We start from the raw sequence: 20,395 nt of genomic DNA on the forward strand, positions 1-20,395 counted from the left end.
GATAGTAAAATATGCAAGTGGGAATTGTGAATTCTGTGGTGGCACTATGAAAATAGAACATGTAATAATGAGACGTGACAAATCTGCAGAACAATGAAGACTGCTCAAAGAAAAAAATGGGAAAACTGAAGAAAAAATTGAAATAGATGCAGTTTGTACTTAGTAACAGGAGTGTTTAGAATTTTTTTAAAATTTTGTTTCTCAAGAAAACGAAGTTGTGGAAAATCTCGGTTGAACTATGGGAGGACACAGAAAAATAAAGAAACATCCTGAACCACACTCCAGACTGGGTGGTGGCGGCAATGCGCCCGAAGCTCTTTGACAAACGCTAATCAACCATAGAAGAAGAAGAAGCAGCAGGCAGACTGTTTTTGTCCCTCCTGGCTTTCCGTTGTGGCGGTTTACTGACTGGAAGAAAATAAGCGAGTTCATCTCAGCTCTTCCTCTGGTTCTGTTTGGGTTCGTATGAAACCTGCAATATTTAACTTGTGAATGTTTTCTACAACTTCCGGTCTGATCCGTACTTTTCAGACTCTTTACAGCTGTTTGTCAACTTTACCTTCGCTGACGCCTTGTCTCCTTGTTTTTTTGGTAGTAATTAGCGTTAACTACTAGTACTAGCAGTTGCAGATTAGTTTTTTTTACAAAAAAGTTTGAACTTCACGAAAAAATCTTACAAAATAATGTTTTAAAATAACTTTAGGGTTAGGTCAGTCTTTCAACAGTCAGCTGATCACTCAACAGAACTCAATCAATAATCAAAAATACAAATAAATCAATAAATAATATACAAATTATAACTGTTTTATCACATATATGTTCTAGACATTCATTATATGTGTATAGTATAAAATTTGGTGGAGGAAGAATTATGATGTGGGGTTGTTTTTCAGGACTTGGGCTTGGCCCCTTAGTTCCAGTAAAAGTATTTTAAATACTTCAGGATACCAACATGCTCCATGTTCCCAACCTCATTGATAGCCTTCCAAGAGGAGTTGAAACGGTAGTACAAAGTAAAGAGTTTATGACATGAAATATAGAAACAGTTAATGATGTGTATAACTTTTTTTTTTGTTTAAATAGATAGTTATTAAAATAATAATGGCTGTTACTGTTATATGACGTGATATTAATGGCACCACTTTGGGGTTTTTGGATTCAGAAAATACTAAATTCGTTTCAGAAACTAGTTTTATGGAAAATTGTTAAAGAACAATGTTTAAGGATGTTTTGAAATGAGAGAATCGTTGTTTTTTTAATGACTAACCTACATGAGACAAATGAACCTTCGGTGGCATTACTTCATCATTATCACTTTGTGTTACGTTTAGTATGAAAAGTGCTTTATAAATAAAGATTGATTTGATTTAATCTGCATACAGGATAACTCTTCTTTACTGAAACAGAATGAGAAGAGCTGCTTCTCTTCATTTAAATTAATCTCTAAAGATTGTTTTTATTTCAAGACTGTTTCTCTTTTGAATTCTGATTTTACTGTCTACAGATTTAAATGATGTTAGTCTTTTCTGGCGGTATTTCTTCAAGTGTCTTTTGTCTCTACATTTGTCAGTTTCTTTCCTTAGTTGTACAGTTTTTTGTGTGTGTGTCTTGCATCTGAAAAAAACTTTTGAGCTTTCAGCTAATCTACTTTGAAACTTTATTTTTTTGTTGTAAGTAATTAATTTGCTTGTTTGTTTATATATTCCAAGTAATTCATTAAATTCCGTAAATATTTGTTTCACCTGCTGAGCTGTGTTTGTCTTGTGTCCAGCCCTGCCATGGAGGAGGCGACTCGCCTGGTGTCGACCGGAGACTGTGTGAAGCTCTGGGATGTGGTTACCATGGCACCGCTGGAGCAGTTTAATCCCCACAACAGCGGCAGCCCAGTGGCTCAGGCCTGCTGGAGCTCCAACAGTATCCTGATGTGTGATGGGGACAAAGATGCGAGTACACAGCTGTAGTTTAATTCCTGTCAACATCTGGACAGAAACCGTTTTTAGAATTTGACCGTCAAGGCAGACGGAAACGTCTTTGATTAACTCTAGAAATAAAAAATAAAAAAATAACTAATATCGGTAGTGTTTGTAGGTATAGAATGATCCCTTGTTTATCGCCGGAGTTGCGCTCTGAAAATAACCTCCGATAGGTGAAATCTACGAAGTAGTCACCTGCTCCCCTTCCCTTCATCACTTTGTTTAAATGCTCTCCTTCTAGCTTACAGCCCACACACCCCCAACCTAACACTCCAGGTGCAAAAAAAGAAAAAACTGTGAGCAATATTGGAACTTTTTCCAACGGCATTTTTCGTCTGCCCCTGATTTACCAGAATTTGAATAAAGAAATACTCAGAAATGCAATTTTAATCTTAATTTTATACATTGTCCTCCCATCATTAGAAACGTGCCACAAGAACATGTTAAAAACACAAATACAATTTTCATTGGATTGGGTCTTTAACATTCTCACACTTTTCTCTCTTGTCTAAACTCAAGGTTTAAACCCTCATAGAAAAAGAAGTCCAATATTGTAGAATGAAAACAAAGGTCTGATGAGATAAAGGATTTATGTAAATTAGGCAAACTTATTCTCAGGAGACACGGCACAGAGGAGATTGAGAATGATCTACACAGAAAAACGTCCATTGTTTAAGAATAAAGCAGGCACAATTGATCACACACAAAAAAACAAAACAAATAAAGTAAATTATAAAGCATCTCCTGTGATTTTCTACTAGTTTTTCTTGTAGCAGACTCAAAAATGTTTCTAGTACAGACGATGTAAATGTAAAGTTTCCATCCTTAAGCAGTTCTTTCAGACCAGTACCTGGTGAGCGCCAGCAGCAGTGGAGACAAACTGGTGGTTTCCAGCCTGAAGCTGGCTCCTGTTCCGGTGGTGGAGCTGGCGGAGGGGGTGAGTTCGCTGTTGCTTCTGCATCACATTCTCACCAGTGCAGCTGCTTCAGTGCAGTTTTTTATATTTACCTCTGAAGGCTCCGCTACTATGACTGCAAATATTTTGCTCGGTTGGTAAGGTAAAGGGCTGCCACGCATTCCCAGAGGGAAATGAGCAATGGCACCGGGGGCAATTACCATATATCAATATTAACCCAGTGGGGGTCCTTGGGCCTCCCGAGCGCGGTTCAGCTGCAGCTCACCGCTCCCCCCAGGGGATGAGTCAAATGCGGAGAAGAATTTCCCATTGTGTGGGATAAATGAAGGATCAATTATTGCTGCTTCCTGTCAGCGTCGGTGAACTTTTTTCCTCAAAAAACTTTCTAATGTTTTTTTTTATGCTTTTACACAAATCCTCCCAAAAACCGTGTGACTGCTTTAATTATTTTTTAGCATGTCCAAAATTCCCGTATCATAGGGGCTTTACTCAGAACACCTGCAAATGTTGGGATATTTTTGGAACTTTTTGGAGATCCTTCTCTGCAGTCTAGTGAGCTGCGAGCTTCGGCTATGGAAAGTTATGGTTTTTTTTGTTGTTTTTTTTTTTTTGGGGGGGGGTTCAGGAGTTTTGGTTTAGAAAAGGTTGAGTGTGTTTTTCGCTTGACCTTAACTCAGATCTTTCTTAGTCTTAGAAATGTCCGGCTAATATCTGTCCTCCTCCACCTTTTTTCTTTGCTCAGAAAAAGCAGACTCGTGTGTGCCTGAGTTCATCCTTCCAGTTCCTGGTCAGTGGTGGTCTGGATCACTGCGTCCACATCTGGGACCTGAAGACCTCGCGACTCCACCGTTCCCTCAAAGTAAGACCCTGCCGCCTCACTCGCTCAGTTTTAAAGTCCCACCTGGAGTGAAGCTGACGCTCTGGTGTGTCTGTCAGGACCACAAGGAAGAGGTAACCTGTGTATCCTTCAATGCCAGCGACAGTCGCATCATCTCAGGCTCCACCAGCGGTGACCTGGTTCTCCACAGTCTGACCACCAACCTGTCCAGCCAAGCATTCGGCCACGGCAGCGACCACGTGAGTTTGCCCTGACCCGAATGGGTCCATGTGACAATCAGGGGATTGCCTCATTTTTGTTTTCCTTCTGTTTTGCAGAAAATAAGTCGTAGTGTCTTCAAATTATTATTATGTGAAAAAAAAAATTATGAATGAAAAGAACTTATAAGTTATTATAGGTGGTGACGGAAAGAGCAAAAACGTTGAAATATTCTGTTCAGTACAGGAAAACACAAACCATTTTAATGTATTTTTCTCAACAGTTTTTGCAAGGATTTTGGGAGCTTAAGATCAGTTGAAAAAGTTGAAGATCCACACTGAAACTTTGGTGTTTTTTTAACATCTTCTTATGGAGGTTTTCTCATGATGGACGTTCGGATAGAAAACTAAGCTTGAAATTGCATTTATGAGTTTTTCTTTATTCAAATCTTTGTAAATCAGGAGCACACAAAATAATGTTATTTGTGACGTAGAAAATGGGTGGGCCACAAACTCCCTGTTCTGTTGCATCAGAATGGAGCAGAAAACAATACAGTTTTTATGTTTGCTTAAACAGCATCATCCAAATTAAAAGACCACTGGGAATGCTTTGGAAATAGACAAAAAAAATGATTGGTGTGCGTTTTCAAAAGGTTTTAGGATCCACCTCCAAGTCTGACTGACTGACCTCTTCCTCATCTTCCTCAGCCCATCCACGACCTCAGGTTGTCCACAGTGAAGCGCTCCCTGCTGGGGACCGTCTCAGACAGCGGCTCCGTGGTTCTGTGGGACTCAAACACCCAGAAGGAGCTCCATGTATTTGAGGGGGCCCACAAAGCTCCCGCCTCTGGCGTGGCCTTCTCCCCCACCAGTGACCTCCTCGTGGTCAGCGTGGGTCTGGACAAGAAGATCGTCTGCTATGATACGGCCAGCAGGATGTGAGCATTCTGGGTTCAACCAGAGTTTAACCAGAACCATATTGTGGAGCCTTCCAAAAACATTTTAGCCAATCACCACTAGCTCAGTGAGAAGGTGTGTGTGTGTTTTAGCCTGGTAGCGATGCTGGCAGCGCAGACTCTTTCTGGAAGGGGCTGTTCTCACTGGTCTACTTCACAATGTGACGCCCCGCTCGTTTTTATGAATTGAGAGGGGCAACGGATCAAAATACTGCTTTGAGATAGTTTTTTGTGATGAATGAACATTGTAATACACTTAAAAGTTCAAAAAAATGATTTACGTGATAAAGACCTCTTAAATGGTTTATATAAATTTTGAGGTTTAGGCTGAAATGAGAGATTCTTTCCAAAAATATTTGTGCAATCCAGGTAACTTTTTTGAATAACTTTTCAGAAGGATAGTGGGTTTTTTTTCCCCAGAGACAATAAATCAGTTTATTGTTTTGTCATGAAATAACTGGATGTTTCCTTCTGCCCTCAGAGTCCTGCGCTCCATCCGCGTAGAGAGTCCTTTGACCTCAGTGGAATTCACTCCGGACGGCACCGGTCTGGTGGTCGGCTCCACGCAGGGGAAGATCTATCAGTACGACCTGAGGAACTCCAGCGCCGCCATGAGGATCACTGCGGCTCACAGAACGTCAGTGACCTGCCTGCGCTTTCAGAGCAGCACCAGCAGAAGCAAGGTACCTGCCAACTAGGTGGGCAGGTGAGCTGGTTCCAAATTGTGGAGCAAAATAATTCTCAAGTCCTTGTTTACCCTTTCCTACCTCAGTCCAACAAACTGGGATCAACAAAGATATCCTCAAAGAGATCTAGCTCCTCAGTGTCCAGCAGCAGCCAGCCAGATCCGGTTTCCAGCAGAGGCCCCACCCACCACAGACTGTCTACCAGCACAGGTGCGGAAAGAAATTATAAATTGGTCAGCTGTGTTTTGTTTTTGTTTGATTTAAATCCAGAAACAAGTGGGGTTTTATTCTTGTTGAGCTTCTTTTAAGTGTATTGTGTTCAGGGGAGGGTGCAGGTATGGAGGCGCCATGTCCAGAAGCAGGTCAGAAAAGTGTGGAGCCTCCAGTTGGTGCAGAGAAGTTCGGTGGCGTTGGAAGAAACAGTCTGGACATGTTCTCTCCTCTCCGTGAAGGTTGGTCTCTGATGCACACGTGCATTATGTCTACAGACCAGCAGGGGGCGACTCCTCCGGGAACAACTGGTTGCACAGAGAGAGAGTTTTTTAAAAATATTTTTTATATACAGTTTTGGTGTAAACTGATATCTTCTAGCCACAGGGGTTGCAAGCCAGTAACTTCTGTGCCGGTCCCAAGCCCGGATAAATAGAGAGGGTTGCGTCAGGAAGGGCATCCGGCGTAAAAATTGCCAAAATAACCATGCGAATCATCCACAACACTTTAGACATACCGGATCGGTCGAGGCCCGGGTTAACAACGACCGCCACCGATGTTGTTAACCTACAGGGTGTCGGTGGAAATTTGACTACTGTTGGTCGAAGAAAGAGGGGAGGTAGAAGGGTCCGTTGCCAGAGAGAGAAGGGAAAAGGCAGGAACATAGGTTTGAGAATAGGGACTCTTAACGTTGGCACAATGACAGGGAAAGGCAGAGAGCTGGCAGACATGATGGAGAGAAGGAAGGTAGATGTACTGTGTGTGCAGGAGACAAGGTGGAAGGGCAGCAAGGCACGTAGTATTGGAGGAGGATACAAACTATTCTATCATGGTGTTGATAGGAAGAGAAACGGGGTAGGAGTGATTCTGAAGGGGGAGTTTGTAAACAGTGTTCTAGAGGTGAAAAGAGTCTCAGACAGGATGATGAGCCTAAAGTTAGAAATTGAAGGGGTGATGGTGAATGTAGTCAGTGGGTATGCGCCACAGGTTGGCTGTGAGTTAGAAGTGAAGGAGAGATTCTGGAGTGAGTTGGATGAGGTCATAGAGAGTTTTCCCAGAGGAGAGAGAGTTGTTATTGGAGCAGACTTTAATGGGCATGTTGGTGAGGGCAACAGAGGTGATGAGGAGGTGATGGGCAGGTTTGGTGTGAAGGAAAGGAATCTGGAGGGACAGATGGTGGTGGACTTTGCGAAGAGGATGGAAATGGCTGTAGTCAACACTTACTTCCAGAAGAGAGAGGAACATAGAGTGACATACAGAAGTGGAGGTAGGAGTACTCAGGTGGACTACATCCTATGTAGACGAGGTCATTTGAGAGAGGTTAATGACTGCAAAGTGGTGGTAGGAGAGAGTGTAGCCAGACAGCACCGCATGGTGGTGTGTAAGATGACTCTGGAGGTCAGGAAGAAGAAGATAGGGAAAACAGAAAAGAAGACCAAGTGGTGGAAGCTACAGAATGAAGAAACTTGTGAGGAATTTAGGCAGAAGTTGAGGCAGGTCCTGGGTGGTCAGGATGAACTTCCAGATGACTGGGAAACTACAGCAGAGATTATCAGGGAAACAGGTAGGAAGGTGCTAGGTGTGTCATCTGGAAAGAGGAAAGACGGTAAAGAGACTTGGTGGTGGAATGAGGAAGTACAGGAATGCGTCCAGAGGAAGAGGTTGGCTAAAAGGAAGTGGGATGTAGAAAGGACTGAGGAAGGTAGACAGGAGTACAAGGAAGCGCAGCGTAGAGTGAAGAGAGAGGTGGCAAAGGCCAAACAGAAAGCTTACGATGAGCTTTATGACAGGTTAGACACAAAGGAAGGAGAGAAGGACTTGTACAGGCTAGCCAGACAGAGAGACAGAGATGGGAAGGACGTGCAACAGATAAGGGCGATTAAGGACAGAGATGGAAAGGTGCTAACAACCCAAGAGAGTGTACAGAAAAGATGGAAGGAGTATTTTGAGGAGCTGATGAACGAGGAAAATGACAGGGAAAGAAGGGAGGAAGATGTGGTTGTTGTGGAGCAGGAAGTAGCAGAGATTGGAAAGGATGAGGTTAGGAAGGCTCTGAAAAGGATGAAGAGCGGAAAGGCCGTTGGTCCTGATGACGTACCTGTGGAGGTATGGAAGTGCTTAGGAGAGACAGCAGTGGAATTTCTAACAAGGTTGTTCAATAGGATTTTAGAGAGTGAGAAGATGCCTGAGGAATGGAGGAGAAGCGTTCTGGTCCCGATCTTTAAGAACAAGGGTGACACGCAGAACTGCAGCAACTATAGAGGAATAAAGTTGATGAGCCACACAATGAAGCTGTGGGAAAGAGTAGTGGAAGCCAGGCTTAGGAAGAAGGTGGAGATTTGTGAGCAGCAGTATGGTTTCATGCCCCGTAAGAGCACCACTGATGCCATTTTTGCTTTGAGAATGTTGATGGAAAAGTACAGAGAAGGTCAGAAGGAGCTGCATTGTGTGTTCGTAGATTTAGAGAAGGCGTATGACAGGGTGCCGAGGGAGGAGCTGTGGTACTGTATGAGGTCGTCTGGAGTGGCAGAGAAGTATGTCAGAGTAGTTCAGGACATGTATGAGAGAAGTATGACGGTGGTGAGATGTGCTGTAGGTCAGACAGAGGAGTTCAAGGTGGAGGTGGGACTACACCAAGGATCAGCTTTGAGTCCTTTTTTGTTTGCTATGCTGATGGACAGGCTGACAGACGAGGTAAGACAGGAATCTCCCTGGACAATGATGTTTGCGGATGACATTGTAACTTGCAGTGAGAGTAGAGAGCAGGTGGAGGAACAGCTAGAGAGGTGGAGGTTTGCTCTGGAAAGAAGAGGTATGAAGGTCAGTCGTAGTAAGACAGAATACATGTGTCTGAACGAGAGGGATCAAGGTAGAAGCGTTAGGTTACAGGGGACTGAGGTGAAGAAGTTGCAGGAGTTTAAGTACTTGGGGTCAACAGTTCAGTGTGATGGGGATTGTGGAAAAGAGGTGAAGAGGCGAGTGCAGGCAGGTTGGAGCGGTTGGAGGAAAGTGTCAGGAGTGTTGTGTGACAGAAGAGTGCCAGCAAGACTCAAAGGAAAGGTGTACAAGACAGTGGTGAGACCAGCTCTGCTCTATGGGTTAGAGACGGTAGCAGTGAGACAGAGACAAGAGGCTGAGATGGAGGTAGCAGAGATGAAGATGTTGAGGTTCTCCTTAGGAGTGACCAGGTTAGACAGGATAAGGAACGAGTACATCAGAGGGACGGCTCACGTTGCCTGTGTTAGCGACAAAGTCAGAGAAGCCAGACTGAGATGGTTTGGACATGTTCAGAGGAGGGATAGTGGATATATTGGTAGAAGGATGTTGGAGATGGAGCTGCCTGGCCGGAGGGCAAGAGGACGGCCAAAGAGGAGATATATGGATGTCTTAACAGAGGACATGAAGTTGGCTAACGTTAGGGTAGAAGATGTTCATGATAGAGTGAGGTGGAAAAGGATGATTCGCTGTGGCGACCCCTGATGGGAAAAGCCGAAAGAGAAAGAAGAAGTGTAAACTGATATCTTCTTGTTTTGATTCCTTTGTTTATACCGTAAAATGTGCCACTTTTTATTCTTTTACTTTTACTTAAAAGAGAACCTATCATTTCATTGCATGTCCATTTCTTCTGCTATTCTGTTTTTCCATAGTTACTAGTTTGGAGAAGCTATCCAGAGAAGGCGAGGATCTGCAGCCCACCGGCCGCGGAAGTCTGGATATTTTTTCTCCAGTCAGAGAAGGTTTGTGAAAAACATAAATAGATAAAATATAATTTTACATTTTATTGACCTCTAATACAGTGTTTTTCAACCAGTGTGCCGCGGCACACTAGTGTGCCCTTGAGAGAGGGTCAGGTGTACCGTGGGAAATTCATTTTCACTGATCTATAAAGCTTTACCATCGTCAGGATATCAGCTCTGTGTTCATCCAAACAGGCCCCGATAAAACACTGAGTAGTTAGGAATATGAAAGATCATAAAATATTTTTTTCTTTGTGTTTATTTGATTAAATTAAAGACATTTTGATATGAATGGTGATACCGCTACTCAGCCACAGTTTTAGCAGATACCGTAGATCCGTTTTTGGAAAAGTCCCGCCCCTTTAGCTTTCTCCACTAATCATTCTTGGAGGTTTATTCATACGTCATCAGTCTGACCAATCAGAAATGGTTAAAGTCTTCACTTCCTTGTTCCGATTCTGCTCATAAAGTCTCTAAGTTCCAACAAAAATACTAGCTAAAGCTCGTCGCTTTCCGCAGAATCCAGTGTCAGACCGTGGACCAAGTGAACAAAACAATGAAGCGCAGAGATGCGAGTCTGTCTGCCATCTGTGGCAGTTTTCGCACTACATCTCCCATGATGCATAGGGACAAAGTGACAGCGTCTCAGCGTAAAATGAGTCTTCCCTCTTACACGTCTTGAAACCACAGCGAACACATCAAACAGTTTTTAAATCTTCTTGATGAAATCAGAGGTCAACAGTTTAGTTCTCCTTCAAGGTTTGTGTTTTTTATTAACAGCCAAACATCCCAGAGTTTGGTCCAAGTCATCTTTCTAACTTAAACACTTTTCTAATAACGTCTGGATTATGTTATGTGTTCAATTTAAGAAGAAGTAATAACATTTAAGAAACAAGATTTAGGTGGATTGGCCAACAGACACAATGAGACTCAATTGAAACAATTTAATCATCTAAAAAGTAATAAAACATTTTGGTTAAAGTTTTCAAAGACTTCATCTTTGATTAAGACAAAAGAAAAACTAATAAAATTTCAACATTTTCACTTTTTGTGTATCCACAGAAAGCATAGTCATTCATTCATTCATTCATTCATTAAAAAAAGAAAACAGTCTTTTTGTGTAAATGTTATCAAACATATTGTGATCATATAATTGTTTTTAAAAAAATTACAGTTGCCTTTGCACTAACATTGAAATAGATATATAAAAAAATTACTATTTAGAAAGAATATATTTGTTTTTTTGTGAGGTTACATAAAATTGCATGTTAATAAACTGAAGGGAAAACAACAACCAGGGTAAAATTTCAAATAATTTAGTTGAAAATTATTACAGAAAACTAACTTAATTTTTATTACATCTTTTAAAAAAAACAGCTGCAACTTCCAGCTTTTTCTGCCACAATTATCACAATAATGCACGTGTGATTGCAGAGATACTGTAGATCAATACAGTCTATGAGTTCCTCCTTTTTTCAATTTTTGGTTGATGGTGTTCCGCGGGATTTTTGTCAAGGATAAAGTGTGCCTTGGCTCCAAAAAGGTTGAAAAACGCTCCTCTAATAAACCCAGAATGGAAAATCTTCAAGAGATCATTGTGGTGAATAATGCACACATGAAATGATTTTATCTATTTCTTTTATCTATTTTCAAAGTGTTCCCAGTGGTCCTTTAGTTGTGATTGGTGCTTTTAGCCAAAGTTGTTTTCTAGGACATAGTTTCTGCAGAGCAGCAGGAGTAGTAATTCACCTCAGAGTTGAGGGCGGGAAAGTTGGCTGCGCTCATTTCCCAAGATTCCTTTTTTCACACGCTTTCCCGCAAACTTAAATCCCCTCACTACCCCAATCTAACATTAGCGGTGCAACAAAAATGGCTAGCAATGTTGGAGCTGTACAGTTTTTATCCATGTTCCAGCTCAGACGAGAAAAACAAAGACGTGCATGGATCTATTTGTCTGCAAGTGGATGGATTCGCATGGAGCATGAGCTTGTGGCTCATCGATTCTACTTTATATATTCCAACTACAAGCTTTTTCCAAATGCAGTTTTCCTAATTCTGCAAATTTCCATCATCAGGAAATGGCACAAGAACATGTTAAAAACATCAAAAACTCAACTTTCATTGTATTGGGTCTTCAACAGAATTAGAAAGAGTGTTGGCATCTTTAATTTTTCCCCTCAATCAAAAAACAAAAGGGGCTTTGGATGTTCACTCAGGACTAAGCAAAATAAAAAATAAAAAAGAAGTAGAATCGGCTTTTATTAATGTGATGAATGTGTTAAATTTGTCCATTGTCATGTTGAGAAAAAGGATCGGCTGAGGTCTGAGCAGAGTAGATTTCTGTCTGAGGTGAACGTGGGTCTCAGGTTCCTTCCTGTTGTCATAGTGATGGTTGTCTGTGTTAGACCCTCTTTCTAGCTCACAGCGGAGAACTCCACTGGGAACCCAAATACCGTCCGGGGGGCGCTATTACAGCCCTCTGTCCATCTTCCAGTCACCGCTGCCAATTCAAGAAGAGGAGCCAATCAGCTCCGCAGGTGCTGAAGCTGGTGACTCCAGGAAGGTGAGCAGTGCAGCCCAGGTGATGTTGAACTGCCCGCCTCCTGAATGTTTTTCTCAGTTTGATCCATTTCGTTTGACAGGCTGATGAAGACAGCAACTCCAGCCTGGAGGGAAAGGGGGCTGCAACACTCGCCACATCCCAGCAGACCAACCACAGTAAGCCAACCGGACCCTTCTTTACTCCAGAGCCCAGTCTTCAGAGAGCCAATGGCATTCAAAGGCAGCTCAACTGCGACTCACCTGTCTACAAAACCCCTACCTCTACTGCAGGTGCAGCTTCGTCTCACAGGTAGAGCTCGCAGAAAAAAATCTGCAGGCTGATGTTTTTCCTGTGTTTGAACGTTCAGGTCCGGTTCCACCCGCAACCATTTCCTCCTCGCTGTCCCAGAGCATTGCAGAGGTGGTTGGACACGGCGGGGCTGCTCCCCTGTCCTCTCTGCAGATCGAATTGATTCAGAACATGATCCATGAAACTGTGGAAGAGTGCAGGTTTGTCTGCCCTTCACCCTCTGATCAGCCACTTTGAATATGGACACAGACAATATTAAACTGTCATCACACGACCTGTTCTGTTTTTTATTTTTTCCTTTTCTCAGAGACGCCTGTCATAAGGACATTATCAACCTGCAGATAGAAATGATCCGGCAGTTCTACATCTTGCTGGTATGATCACATACAGCTCAAGGTTCTGTTTGACAGCAGATTTAGGCCTTTAGCAATAATATCTTGGATTACATTGAGCACACATGTTCAACCAAAGCAATTTAAGGGTTTAGCTGCCTTGCTCGAGAACACAGGGACAGTTTAAGAAGTCATTTTGGCCTCCGAGTGTCTGACATTTCATCGCCTTTGTTTTGGGCTGCAATTCAGATCAGAAGGACTGAAGTCTGGTGTTTGTGTTCCAGGTGGAGGTCCAAGGGCTCATGGAAAAATACTCGGTCAACGAGTCTCTGGTAGAAGAGATTGAGAGGCTGCGAGAGGAGAACCGTCAGCTTAGAACAAAATACTGAAGGCCCACAGCCTGTTCTTGCTCTTGCTTGATGACATTATATTGTATTCAATTTAAAATAAATAAAATATTTTCATTCTAATTTTGTGTGGCTGTTGGTTTGGCTCCACCTGCTCAGTGCAGTCACTCTCATCAGGCTTCAGCTTTCTTTGGAAGTTATGTTCGTTAGCCCTTGTGCTATCTTAGATGACCCCACCCTTACTTTGACGTGTTATTCCTACAATGACAAAGGTGGAAAGATTTCATGTTATCCATGGACACCAGTGAAGATCACAAATCATTGATTCCAGGTTCAGAGCACTGTCTAGTGGGTCTAGATGACCCAACTCCCAACGTTAAAGTGCCTAGGATAGCACAAGGGTTAAATCTGCTTGATGTCCCTTTTTTATTTCCTGCTAATCTAATAGGAAATTCGATTTGAGAAAATCTGACATTACACTAAAAATAGTTTAAGTTCATCTATAGATAGAATCAAATAAAATCAGTTAAAGAGCTAACTTTCCACTACCAAACTGCAGCAATAGTATGGAAAATTTTATTTCAAAATTATTTTTCATTGTTTGATTAAAAAAATTAAAAGAAAAGATACATTTTATAAGTTTGTGAATTCTGACCAAGTATGGTTTCAACAAAAAACGCCAAATTTAAGGACGTCTATGACCGGCTACGGAAGAGCATTAAGGTCAAGAAAAAAAGCGCTATGAGAAATTCAGACTTTCATCTCTGAATTTTGACCCAAAAAAATCTCAGAATTTTGACTTTTCGCAAATTTAAGAGAGTAATGTCATAATTTCTCAACAGACCGTAACCTTTGTATTCATAGTCCCAATTTTTATCCGTAAAGACAATTTTAAAGTGATTTAGGTTTTCAAAATTCTGTTTCCAGTTTGCGGACGTTAGTGCGCATGTGCCCGCAGGGGTTTGTGGGAGGTTATCATCTCAGCATGCTCAAACTCTTTGGTTGTTTACTGGTTATGAACGGCTCAGCTGTTCTTTGTAAACCTTCTAAAGTTAATGAAATTCCGGGTCGTTGTTAAAGTCAGTCTCGTCGTGGGTTAAATAGTGATAACTCGAAAGCACCGGGGGAACTTTTCGCGATTTTAACCAGGTGAAAGTTCGGTTCGGTTTTATAACCAGGTGAAAGTTCGGTTCTGCCTGGGCGAATTAACCGAAGGTCAAAGTTCAGGGCAGCTGGGAGCTAACGTTTTATGAACAGGTGAGCAGAAAGTTTGAAAAGTTAAAGGTTTAACTCTAAAGATACAAGATCGCTGTCCCTTCTCGTCCAGTCGAATCTGACAGACGGTTTTTTAGGGTTCGGTTCCGGCTGTCGTGAGGACCATGGCGAATCCACTAAGGGGAGAAGTGGTTCAGCTTTACAAGAATGTGAGTGCTCCCGTCGCAAAAAATCCCGCTTTGCGGACTGATAGAAGATAAAGACTGTTTGTGGCTAAACTACTGGAATAAATGATCAGATGTCAGGTGGGGGTTAAATTCCCATTTCCCTTTATGATTGACAGGTGGTGGGGTAGGGACATAGTTAAAAAAAAATCACATCCTACATAAATATTGACTTGTCATCTGATGTCACTTCACTGACAATAGTAATGTTGGAGCCTCTTCACCAGTTTCTGTGTGAAATGGAAAATATTAGACCTTGCGTTTTGGAAAATGTCATCCTCCATTGTTGCATTAGTTCCAGTAAAGGAGAAGACCCTCCTGTCTAAGGGTAGGGATGTCAAGGGTCTGTCTAGTTGAGCAATTAGCTATTGTTCATATTTTATGACTGATTCTATAATTTTGTAAAATTATTAGTGTGAAGCCCGTTGAGATAACTGTGTTGTGAAGATGTACAGTTTATTACATCAGATAGACTTTTCTTTTCTTACGTATACAATTTTATGGGTTTTTCATTTAGATGGACTTCAGTGATTTATATGAAGTCTGAGCTTAATACCTTTTCTAATAGTTTGCTGGTTAAGCTACCTCAATTGATTAAAACAACCAAATTATAAAACCACAAATCTTAGCAATGATACACTTTTTGGACTGAAAATTAGTACATGAAATGTAACCCAAAAAAAAAAGTCTAAAACCACCTTCAAAGAAGAAATCTTCTTGTTTTCTTTGATTAAAAGCAGGCAACAGGTAATGCTGCTTCCACTCTTCGTCCTCAGCTCCTCTACCTCGGGCGGGAGTACCCCAAAGGTGGCGACTACTTCAGAGATCGTCTGCGATCTGCATTTTCAAAAAACAAATCGGTCCAGGACCAGGAGCAGATCAAGGCTCTGATTGCTCGAGGGGAGTTTGTGGCTCGAGAGCTGGAGGCGCTTTACTTCCTGAGGAAATACCGAGCCATGAAAAAACGCTACTATGAGGAGTGATGCTCGGCGGAGACTCTGACATTTAAAAAAAAAATCTTCTTTATTGTGTTCAACAAGCCTGATAGCAGCAGTTGTTCCTGAAGAGTCAGGTAATTACCCGAAAAATAAAAACAAAAACACGAATCCTTTAGTTGTTCCATGTCAGATTCCTGTTTGTGTTGAGGGGACGAAAGAAGACCCATCAGCCAGGTTGGCCCGACAGATTGGACAGGTGGTGTTATCCTGTTGGGTGGAGGGCAAAAAAGAAAAGGACAGAGGTCTTACTTTAAATAAAAAATCTCCATGTTTCACTCTAACTGCTGGCATGTTTGTGAGTTTTGCAATCTGAGAACTTGACATCAAGAAAAACATCCCAGACATCCCAGAAACTGATGGATATTTTGCTTTTCTAAAACACTGTTGTGAGATTCTGTCCGAAAAAAACAAACTCTTGTGTGTTCTTGTGACCCCAACAGCTTAAGCACAAAAATCTTAAAATAAAACAGCTTATCAACTTTGAAGGTTAGATTTGTGCTTTCTGCAGGTAAGTATAACAGTATTTCTTCTATAACAACTACAAAAAACAAAATGTGGATCGTGTTCTCCTTCAGTCACTTACCTTTAACCATCGATCGATACATTGGACATGGTAGTCATGGAAACACGGCAGCATCCTGAGCTTTTCCCCATCGTTGTAGTCACAGAAACATATCTGACACCTGCAGACAAAATGACACACTTGAGCTTTGAACTGGCGTCGGGGCCCTGTGAGCAGTGAAGGAGGAGACGACTCAGACATACTGCGTGTTCCCAGCAGTTTTGGCCGAATGGAATTTTTTGGTGGGAAACCTCTGGATTTCTCTGCGGCTAAGTTTCCTGGAGACCACAGCTCCCTGCCGCTCCTCAAACTCTAGAAGAGCCTGAAAAGGAAAGACAGGAGCAGCTGCGTCAGAACAAAGAAAACCACCTCTACCACAGAAAACAAAATTGCAGAGACGAAAAGAGAAGCTGGAAAGACGACACGTGAAAGAGATCATCAAGCAAAGATTACTACAAAACAGCTTTGCAATAGAAGGATGAAGACTTCATTATTACAGTCTTCTCCTCTTCCTCACCTCATAGTTGTTTCCCTGAATGTCATCCGAAAAGTCTGGAAGAATATTTCTCCTCCTGCTGCTCCGCCCACGTTGCCTATGCTGACCAATCAGATCTGCGAAAAACATGCAAGGCGTTTTAAAAAAAATTACACAATTACAGAGTAGCCTGGCCTTTTTTTAAGACCGACAAGAAATCGGGAATATTTTTGGTCATTTTCTTCAATCGTGTGGTGGAGATCATACCGTCTTCAAGGCCCACCAGCGGGGAGACAGCAGCCAACACCTGAGACATCCAGTGAGGCTCCATATAGGAGAAGTGCTGCACAGAGACAATCATGATCCCATTCCTGATTCAAGCAGCTTAGCTTCAAAAGACTGTTTACTCTGCTGAGCCTCATAGTGTCATTCGTGCTGTGACAACAGTTCTATGTGGTTCAGACCAATCTAAGTCAACAAGCTGCTGTTGTCTGTTTGAGAAGCAGAGAAAGTTCAAAACTGCTTCTGTGAGTCTGACCCAAACACCACCAGGAACCTTTGTTTGATTAGATTGCAGCCAAGCAGAGGTCTAAAAATCCTCTAAATCTACACTGATGAGCAGAAAGGTGTTTTGTTGTAGTAACACGTCTCCAGCAGTTTGTGTGTAACATTAAAACGTCAATGTTTGAATCCACAGATGAAGAGTTTTCTAAAATCAGAGCAAGTATACATATTTATAATGCACACTTTGAATTTTTAAATTCAGGTTTTAACTTTTTTAATAACGACAGGCTGCTCGGTTTGTGTTTGGGAACTAGGTCACCTTTATGCACATCTCTTTGCAGGTGCGTCTGGGATATCTACCAGCTCTGCAGAGACCCACAAAGGCATGGTGTGCAGCTGCAGCTAAGACGCTGGAATGTGTGCTTTTGCACTGACAGAAATCTTCTGAAAAAAGTTTTCAACTCTCAAAATAACCAACCTCAAGGGTTTCAGGTCTGGTACCGTTTATAACGAGTTTATAACAAGCTCCAATATTGGACTCTCGCTGAAGCATTTGTGGTCCAGGTTTATCCACGTCAGATTTGACTTTATGCACACCCTCAGATTTAACCCAGCCAACATTTTTAATCATGATAATGCAGTAAAATGCCGCCTTACCCTATGTGGGCTTTGCTGCAGTCGGTGCTGATGCTGGTGATGGTGGTGTCTGCTGAGCTGCTCCTCTTTATCAAACTGAGCCTGAACATCCAAACACGACAGTCAGATTTACAAGTGAGCCGTATCTAAGGCTGCAGGTGAATGCCGCTACCTGTAGGCTTCGAGCAAGCGCCTCGTCTTCCTCCATCTGTAAGGTGCGTACAGTGCCATCGTCCTCATCAATGAGGATGACGGGCTCCACCTCTGCTGCAGAACAGTGGATCAATGAGGAAGGAAAAAACATAAACGGCCAAAGATTTTCACATTCTGGGTTGTACGTCCAGGGGTGTTAAAGGTTCTCCAAACCTGGGGAGGTGTCTCCCTGCTCTCTGTTGAGCCATCTTCTCTCCTCTTCCGTAAGAAAAGACAGTGAGCTGGAGCTACATGCTGCTGAGGCTGATGTTGATGATGAAGAAGCAATTGTCTGAATCTGTTTTGAACTAACAACTGAAACAGGTGTGAGGTAGGATGTGGATGACCCTAAAGAGGAGGAGGAGGAGGAGGTTGAGGAGGAGGGGGTCTCCAGCCAGCTGCCCAGTGGTAAAGCCCTCAGAGAAGAGGCGGGAACAAAGCCGGTAGTCTGCTCAGTCAGTCGCCGACGCTTCGTTTTATGTGAAAAGTCTTGAGCTGCTGCTCCAGCAGAGCCTCTGATTCCCACCTGAGGACAAAAACACAGCAAACCCTCAAGGATGTGGCGCTTCCAGCAAGTGAGACGATGCAACACCAGAAACTCACAGGGCTCAAACGCTCCTCTATGCTTCGGAAACACTTCCGACGTTTACTGAGCTGTGGGCTGGAAAAAACAGAAGAAAAGGCCATGTTGATCCTTTTAAAACAGTCAGAAGGAAGCTGCACGATATCCCTGCAGATTAACAGAGTAAAACGCATGGTTCACAAGCTGAACCAAACAGATGGACTCGGATAGACAGCAGTCTCACATAGTGATGGCAGTAAACATGCAAGCAGACGACTCAGGCAACCAAGTTTCAACACTTTCTATTCAGGAACATCACAGCATCTTTGAATTTAAGAACAAATGGATAATAAATCTGTATCTTTCCTTATTTTTTGGCAATAAACGAGTATGCGATGTGAGAACTTAGCTTTCATTCTGCTCAATCATGTAATGTAAGTACGACATTTGCAGCTTCTGCTTGTGCCCTTAAAGTATTGAAATAATCATAAAGACGTGAAAAATATGTAAATTATACACATAATCTAATCAAGGTTTAATAACTATATATGTAATAACACAGTTCAGCCCAAACAAGTTGAAAAAAGCCAGGTTGTCTTATTCCTATTAAAACAACCAACACAAAGTCAAAACTCTTATTTTGGTGAGATTTATCAGTTCGGTTCGGTACCTGGGTGTCTCTGGAACGATGATGGACAGATCATGACACAGGACATCTGCGGGTTCCAGAAGAAGGGCTCGATTCAAAGATCCTGGACTGTCTGGTTCTGATGGACAGGGGCTGGTTGAGAGCCTGTCAGCCATGGCTTGTTCAGAACCGATAATGCCTGAACCCAAAATGTTTTCCCACCTCTCTGGACCCGAACCCCACGTCCAGCTGTAACAGATTAATCAGATAGCTAGCATTGTGTGTTCCGGTTTAATCCGTGTACTTCAACACATTAAAATTTGATCTAAAAAAGAAAACAAAGAAATCTGTTTTCATCAGTGTCGTAAAAAATATCCCGGGAACCGATCACGACCCGAAAGCAGCGCGTTTCTAACGTTCCGCCGTGAAATTCATCGATGCTAGCTCACGTTAGCTTTGATGCGCCTGCTAGGAACCTGAAGATAAACGATCGCAAGAAACACACTGACCAAAACTCAAACTAATCACGAAAAAAATCGATCAACTCTACCTGAACGTTGGATATGTGCTAACAGAGGAACCGCCACCTGAGAGGGATCCTAACAGGAAGTGCACATCGAGCATTTCCGGTACCTACAAAGAAAGAGCACCGAAAATTCCGTCCACTCTTTGATTTCGTTTTCTGTATCTTTGTAAACTGTGTTTATATGTATATATATAGATTTTAAATAACTTGAATTGATTTTGCCAATCCCGTCAGAAAACTGAATGAATTACGCATTGATAATGTAAAGTCATAGTCTAAAGATTGATTCAAAGAGTAGTTTTCATTATCAATTTCAACACTAATTGCACCAAATTACAAAGAAAAACAAACTGGACATAAATTTGTCTTTTTGAGATAAGCATGAAAATACAAATCATAAATAGGTAAAATCCTAAATGTGTGTAAGTTTGTGTATGAATGTGTGGGGGTAAGCACAGTAATGCCTCAGAACAGTTCAAGAGAAATATTGTTTTAAGAAAACAACATGAAATGTTTGAAAAACTAGTTTGGCCACATCAAACTGCAGCAGCTAGTAGCTGAGAGGGTCTCTTCGACTTGGACTGGACTTTTGCACTGAGCTCGCCAGACAAAGGTGGTTCTCCTGAAGCTGATGATGAAAGCAGCAGCAGGTCTTGGGGGAGAACTCTCTTGTTGACTGAAATTCTGGTGGTCAGAATGGTTTGTGCAGCCAAATGGAGCAAACTGTTTTTGGAATTTAATCTCAAAATGAATCTTCTAATCAGTTACAAAAATAAGAAGCAAAAGTTATCAATTTTAAAATAGTCAAAAAAGAAGTGGATAAAAAATAA

The 20,395-nt window shown here is 42.0% G+C and overlaps 3 protein-coding genes across 6 annotated transcripts; 2 read left to right on the forward strand and 1 right to left on the reverse strand.

The window, feature by feature from the left end:
* The first annotated feature begins 284 nt into the window (after positions 1 to 284).
* nedd1 (NEDD1 gamma-tubulin ring complex targeting factor) lies at positions 285 to 13,166 on the forward strand. 2 transcript variants are annotated; one of them, XM_004070152.1, is made up of 15 exons: positions 285 to 459; positions 1,772 to 1,914; positions 2,816 to 2,910; positions 3,632 to 3,748; positions 3,826 to 3,966; positions 4,633 to 4,862; positions 5,362 to 5,563; positions 5,653 to 5,776; positions 5,890 to 6,018; positions 9,424 to 9,513; positions 11,919 to 12,076; positions 12,156 to 12,345; positions 12,423 to 12,564; positions 12,672 to 12,738; positions 12,981 to 13,166. In XM_004070152.1, the coding sequence occupies exons 2-15, from the start codon at positions 1,779 to 1,781 to the stop codon at positions 13,083 to 13,085; spliced, it is 1,926 nt and encodes a 641-aa protein (XP_004070200.1). In that variant the 5' UTR covers positions 285 to 459; positions 1,772 to 1,778; the 3' UTR covers positions 13,086 to 13,166. The 2 variants fall into 2 exon arrangements, with proteins under 2 accessions (XP_004070200.1, XP_078805094.1); XM_078948968.1 differs by lacking the exon at positions 285 to 459 and adding an exon at positions 909 to 1,003.
* Positions 13,167 to 13,982: 816 nt separating this feature from the next.
* On the forward strand, positions 13,983 to 15,965 carry lyrm5b (LYR motif containing 5b). 2 transcript variants are annotated; one of them, XM_004069794.5, is made up of 3 exons: positions 13,983 to 14,300; positions 14,371 to 14,467; positions 15,259 to 15,965. In XM_004069794.5, exons 2-3 carry the CDS (start codon positions 14,423 to 14,425, stop codon positions 15,463 to 15,465), a joined length of 252 nt encoding a protein of 83 aa, XP_004069842.1. In that variant the 5' UTR covers positions 13,983 to 14,300; positions 14,371 to 14,422; the 3' UTR covers positions 15,466 to 15,965. The 2 variants fall into 2 exon arrangements, with proteins under 2 accessions (XP_004069842.1, XP_004069843.1); XM_004069795.5 differs by having other exon boundaries at positions 14,008 to 14,300; positions 14,396 to 14,467.
* Positions 15,487 to 19,672, reverse strand: si:ch211-59o9.10 (uncharacterized). 2 transcript variants are annotated; one of them, XM_011476413.2, is made up of 11 exons: positions 19,590 to 19,672; positions 19,082 to 19,288; positions 18,453 to 18,510; positions 18,024 to 18,375; positions 17,830 to 17,921; positions 17,679 to 17,759; positions 16,785 to 16,860; positions 16,560 to 16,654; positions 16,246 to 16,364; positions 16,064 to 16,163; positions 15,487 to 15,687 (listed from the first exon to the last, which is right to left on the reverse strand). In XM_011476413.2, the coding sequence occupies exons 1-11, from the start codon at positions 19,661 to 19,663 to the stop codon at positions 15,607 to 15,609; spliced, it is 1,335 nt and encodes a 444-aa protein (XP_011474715.1). In that variant the 5' UTR covers positions 19,664 to 19,672; the 3' UTR covers positions 15,487 to 15,606. The 2 variants fall into 2 exon arrangements, with proteins under 2 accessions (XP_011474715.1, XP_004069828.1); XM_004069780.3 differs by having other exon boundaries at positions 17,830 to 17,924.
* Positions 19,673 to 20,395: the final 723 nt, after the last annotated feature.

Source organism: Oryzias latipes, chromosome 6 (assembly GCF_053564925.1).
Source record: "Oryzias latipes strain Hd-rR chromosome 6, Olatipes_Hd-rR_3.1".
Taxonomy (NCBI): Eukaryota; Metazoa; Chordata; class Actinopteri; order Beloniformes; family Adrianichthyidae; genus Oryzias; species Oryzias latipes.